Below are 5,604 nucleotides of genomic sequence, written 5' to 3' on the forward strand. Positions count from 1 at the left end.
TTTTTTTTTTTTTTTTTTTTTTTTTATAGATTTCCAAAGTGTGTATGACTAACAAAATTTAATTCCTAGGTGCGGAAGACAAAATCTCTCCTATCTGAAGTCGGTGGTTGTTGGTTTGCATTCTCATTAAAAAAATGGTAAAGACATTTATTTATGTTATTGAACCATTTGTTGTCTCTTTTTATCCGCATTCTTATGTAAAATTTATACGAAATTATCCACAGTATTTTTTTTTTTTTGAATTGCCTTCCCTTTAATTCCTTTCCAAGTGCTTTTCCGTTTCTAGCCTGTTGGAGTTTATGAACGTTGAGGGAGTGGATTCAGCTACGCTATCTTGTGAACTTTTGTTTGGATATAATGTTATGGAAAGAATCAAGATGCCGGATTGTTTCTTACTTTTACTGTGCTATTCAGAAAATTTGGGAGTGTTCAATATTAATGGATCGTGATACATTTATAATTTATCTGGCGTCACTGAATCTGATATTCACCCTATAATTACTTCAGGAATTTTGATAGGAATTAACATGAGCATCTTGCTTGTGAAGTTCATTTGTGATTTCTCTTCTTATAAGCTTGTTACTAGCTGGGGATTGCATTGTTTCTTGTTTTAATTTTTTCTGGTGGCATACTTTTGACTTTCAATTGGTTTTCATGAATTTATCTTTGCTTCCTGCCCCTTTATTTTCTTTTGATGAGCCTTATATATTGCACAGGTTGTTCTTGCTGCATCCATTGTTAGCAAGTCTGGGAAAGGTTAGATATTTCCTTTACCCATTGTACAACAATATTTTTGAACTTTCTCGTTCGCATCGTTTACTTTTTACACTTTATACTCATTAGCCTCTCTCTCATGCACACAAACACACACTTTGTCTCCCTCGATTTTTCTTTTTAAGTCTACGATCAATCTTAGCTACTACTTACAAGGCTATCTTTTCTTAAATATTCTTTTTGCAGTTCTTGTTTCTAGACAATTTGTCGATATGTCTAGAATCAGAATTGAGGGCCTTCTTGCTGCTTTTCCTAAGTTGGTTGGAACTGGAAAACAGCATACATATGTGGAGACAGAAAATGTTCGCTATGTTTACCAGCCAATAGAAGCTTTATACTTGCTTCTTGTAACTAATAAACAGAGCAACATCCTTGAAGATTTGGACACCTTAAGGCTCCTTTCTAAGCTTGTATCCTTTTTTAAGATGGCTTATAGCTATTTCTGATGCTGTTTATGCTGATCTTGTATTGAGTTTGGGTCTGTTGGCTTCCATTCGTGATTCTAACTGTCTTTTATTCCATAAATTTTCTGGTGTTCTTCGACTTTGAATTAGGTGGTAATTTCAAGGGAACTAGCAAACTTTGCATATATGCTAAAACAAAGTGGGCATTCATTAAATCCTTCTTGTTGATGTATATGAAAAGATTAACTCTTTTACTTATTGACTTGATAGACTGCGAAGGAAAATAAAATTTTATACAGTCTAAAATCAAGCCTTTTCTGGTAAGGTCATTGTTTTTCTTATTTTTCTTATAAGAATATTTTCCAAATGACTGATAATAGTTGTGCCCCCAAACATGGTATGGTTATACCCTTCTACATGTATATGTTGGAGAGTTTTATTTGCATATTCATGTGATAAGGGGATATGCAGAGTCCCTTTATGTATTTATTAATGCATGTTCCTAGTAAGATAGTTCTTTACAAATGTTTTTGTCAAAAATGATGAGAATGGAGTTATGCTGGAGTCCTTAAGTGATTCTAGGTACCTGAATATTCACTCTCTATGGATGAAGAGGGAATCTGCAAAACAGCTTTTGATTTGATTTTTGCTTTCGATGAGGTTATTTCTCTTGGGCACAAGGAAAACGTGACTGTTGCACAGGTTAAGCAATACAGTGAGATGGAGAGTCACGAAGAGAAACTGCACAAGTTGGTATTGCAGAGTAAGATCAATGAAACTAAGGATGTCATGAAGCGGAAAGCAAGTGAGATTGACAAAAGCAAGGTACTTTTTACATACCCATCATCGTTCTTTTCTCACAACCAAAATTCTCATTTTTTTAAAAAAAATATATTTTCTAAAAAAAATAATATATAGTTGATAATTGTTCTTTCTTATCATATATATTGCAGATTGAAAAGAATAGAGGTGACAAAGGAGGCTTTATGTCTTTACAGTCTATGGGATCAGGAAAGATTGATAATGGCCTCGGTGACATGGGCATGTCATCAGGTGGTGGAGGTGGTTTTGGTGGCAGTTCTGGTTTTGGATTGGGTTCTGATGTGGAGTCCTTTTCTAGCAAGCCTAAAGGTTACTTTTTGTTTGAATGCGTGTTTTGTGAATGTCATCTATGATGAGTTGTTAATCTGTTACACATATTTCTAGCAGTCTATGGTCCTTGCATCAACACTATATACGCTGCCAAAGTTGTCGTTTATTAATTGATGATATATTTTATGGGCTGTGAAGATTGTCACGTATTAAGTGGATGCTTACAATTCTACCTTGTATGTCTGTTAATTAGGCCGTCCACCTTCATCTGCTACTGCTCCTCCTAAAGGCCTTGGCATGCAGCTTGGTAAATCCCAGAAGACAAATCAATTCTTAGAATCTTTGAAGGCAGAAGGTGAAGTAATAGTTGAAGATGTAAAGCCAAATATTGGTCCATCTAGGTCATCTGTCTCACTACCAACTGATCCCGTTACTCTATCTGTCGAGGAGAAACTCAACGTGTCCCTGAAACGAGATGGTGGTGTTAGTAACTTTGACCTTCAGGGAACACTGTCCCTTCAAATTCTTAATCAAGAAGATGCCCACATTCAAGTTCAGGTACTTTGGAGACACTTCAAATTCTCTAGGTCTTCGGTATCCCCATCATATATCTTATAACGTCCAATATTTGACTATTAATAGTTGATTTCTGGAATACATTTTAAGATTTCCTGTAATTGTGTGGGAAGCTAAAAGGTTTTCATCATTTAATAGTTCACGACTATGGCACTTGGAACAATTTTTTGTCTCAAAATTTGTTTCTATAGTATTTTGAACTATCTCTCGGGCACTCCTTTTTGTCTCATCTTGTGTTCTTATTGCTATTATGATTTGATTTGCAAAGCTGGTTTTGTTATTTGTTTCACTACCTCGATTCTTTATGCGTTGTTTTCCAGATTGAGACTGGTGGGAACCCTGGCATCCTTTTCAAAACTCATCCTAACATGAACAAAGAGTTATTTTCCAATGAAAATATTCTAGGCCTGAAGGACCCGAACAGGCCATTTCCTACGGGTCAAGGCAGTGATGCTGGAGTTGGTCTCTTGAAGTGGAGAATGCAAAGCACTGATGAATCAATGGTACCATTAACAAGTGAGTTCGAATCCTTCACATACCATTTTCTATCATTGATTCTTTTTTAAAGCTATACTTATGAGGTTTTTGTTGTTGCAGTCAACTGCTGGCCTTCAGTTTCTGGAAACGAAACCTATGTCAGCATTGAATATGAAGCTTCATCAATGTTTGACCTGCGGAATGTCATCATCTCAGTGCCTCTCCCAGCTCTTCGTGAGGCACCTAGTGTAAGGCAGATTGATGGAGAATGGAGGTACAGATTGATCTTTACTCTTTTAGTTTACCTGATTTTCATTCTTTCATTGACATTTAATCATTAACTTACATACTGAGCTTTAAAAACCGTTTAAAATGAAGCGGATCTGTATCACTATCTTTTTCAATTAAGAACCCCTTTTGCTCAGCTCTTGTCCTATAGTTTAACATGTGTTTATGCTCTCAACCTCGCAGGTACGATTCCAGGAATTCTGTCTTGGAGTGGTCGATAGTTCTCATTGATAACTCAAACCGCAGGTATGTAGTTTTTGAAAATCATCCATCTCCGCTACACTTTGTTACCCAATTCCAGTTGCGTGCTGATCATCATCATTACTTGTTCCCTCTTTTTGACAGTGGATCAATGGAATTCGTTGTTCCTCCAGCCGATTCATCAGTATTTTTCCCCATTTCTGTTCAGTTTTCAGCAGCTAGTACATTTAGCTACCTGAAGGTTTATTCTTCTTCTACCCCTCTATTTCAATAACCATCGTTATTGCGTTATATAATCTGTTCTTGTGTGTCCCTATTACAATGGCTTTTTTCCTGCATTTCCTGAACATTGCATTGGTTTGTAAAAACTCCATTTTTGCAGGTCGTCAACATTTTGCCTCTCAGGGGCGGTGCTCCTCCCAGATATGCTCAGAGAACACAGTTGACCACGGAAAATTACCAAGTTGTGTGATCGGCGATGCCTTTTTTACTCCCTTTTTCACTACATTTTTTACTTTTTACTGTTTTGGAATTTATTCAGAACTGAAAGCAGCCATGATTAAATCAGTTTTTCTTGAAAGGATGTTAGAATTAGACATTGCAATACCATGTTGCTTAGTCTATCATTCGTCCAATTTCTTTGATTTGATTCTCTGTGTATGTCTGTGTATGTATATTTTCCTTATTCCAAACTAAGATATCTTTGCAAATGTTTTAATTGGTAGTTTGAAAAATTAATGAGCAACATTCTTAATCTTATTCATTTTATTTCCACCCTAACAAATATTATATGCTTGGGTCGTTAAAGTCTTAAAATTTCAATTTAGTCCCTATAATTTGATTTAATTATTTTTCTACGGCCTAAAAACCAGCCCATTTTTCCATTATTTGATTATTATTTAAAAAAAAAAAAAAAAAAGAATTTTAGGTCTAAATTTTATGTGGCAATGAGTTGTAATAATATAAATAAATTGCAAGATTTGGCAAAATTATATCAAAATTTTTAAAATTATACGACCGAATTTTAATCACTAAAATAATTTTCTATGCTTGGATTAAAAAAAAGTACATAAAAATAATAAAGAAAAAAATACAAAAAATAATAAAGTAAAAAAATACAAAGTAAATGGGATGATTTAATTTGATTAAGTTTAATGTATTTGCCCCAAAATTATGAATTTATAGGTTTAAAAAAAGCATAATAAAATAAATTAATTTATAAAAAAAAAAAGTATAAATAACTGGAAAAGAAGTCCGGCATTCTCCCCTTGGCCATAAAAGCAGAAGGGAAAAATTCACATTCCGCCCCCTAACTTTATTTTCCTTTGAGTTAGGCCCCTCATCAACTGTTTATTACCGAAGTTGCCTCTTAAAAATGTGGGAAACCGAAGGCTGAAGACAATTATAGTTAAGCGTAGAAAATAGAAAATAGAAAATAGAAAATTTTGCAGAGGAAAAGAAGTTATAAAAAGAAAAATATGAATCCAATTGTGAAATATTAATTAATTAATTAATTAATTAAAATATTATTTATTTCAGCAGTCTCATCTGCGGCAACTTCCAATTGTGAAATTTTGAGATTTAGCTTTCTGGACCGATCTAGGGTTTCATGTCATTCACAGAGTCCTTCGTTATCGCCATATACGAACCCTAGGATTGCCTTACCACCACCGAGATAAAATAAGAGTTCTCCTAATCCAGAGATCGAGTTGATTAGAGTTTTGCTTTTCTCCTTTTTTTTTTTTTTTTTTTTTTTTTTTTTTTTTTTTTTTTTTTTTTTTTTTTTTTTTTT

At 34.1% G+C, this 5,604-nt stretch overlaps 1 protein-coding gene across 2 annotated transcripts in view; it reads left to right on the forward strand.

Moving 5' to 3' along the window:
* LOC111453616 (coatomer subunit delta-like) overlaps positions 1-4,466 on the forward strand; it is a 6,636-nt gene extending 2,170 nt beyond the window's left edge. For both annotated transcript variants that reach the window (XM_023094779.1, XM_023094780.1), the window contains exons 2-12: positions 70-137; positions 717-756; positions 961-1,184; positions 1,761-2,003; positions 2,132-2,309; positions 2,524-2,828; positions 3,167-3,362; positions 3,444-3,597; positions 3,795-3,857; positions 3,957-4,053; positions 4,195-4,466. In XM_023094779.1, the coding sequence (XP_022950547.1) occupies positions 135-137; positions 717-756; positions 961-1,184; positions 1,761-2,003; positions 2,132-2,309; positions 2,524-2,828; positions 3,167-3,362; positions 3,444-3,597; positions 3,795-3,857; positions 3,957-4,053; positions 4,195-4,284 (1,593 nt within the window). In that variant the 5' untranslated portion in view covers positions 70-134 and the 3' untranslated portion in view covers positions 4,285-4,466. The remainder of the gene's footprint in view (positions 1-69; positions 138-716; positions 757-960; positions 1,185-1,760; positions 2,004-2,131; positions 2,310-2,523; positions 2,829-3,166; positions 3,363-3,443; positions 3,598-3,794; positions 3,858-3,956; positions 4,054-4,194) is intronic.
* The last annotated feature ends 1,138 nt before the right edge of the window (positions 4,467-5,604 follow it).

The sequence above is a fragment of the Cucurbita moschata genome, unplaced genomic scaffold (assembly GCF_002738365.1).
Source record: "Cucurbita moschata cultivar Rifu unplaced genomic scaffold, Cmos_1.0 Cmo_Scf00015, whole genome shotgun sequence".
Taxonomy (NCBI): domain Eukaryota; kingdom Viridiplantae; phylum Streptophyta; class Magnoliopsida; order Cucurbitales; family Cucurbitaceae; genus Cucurbita; species Cucurbita moschata.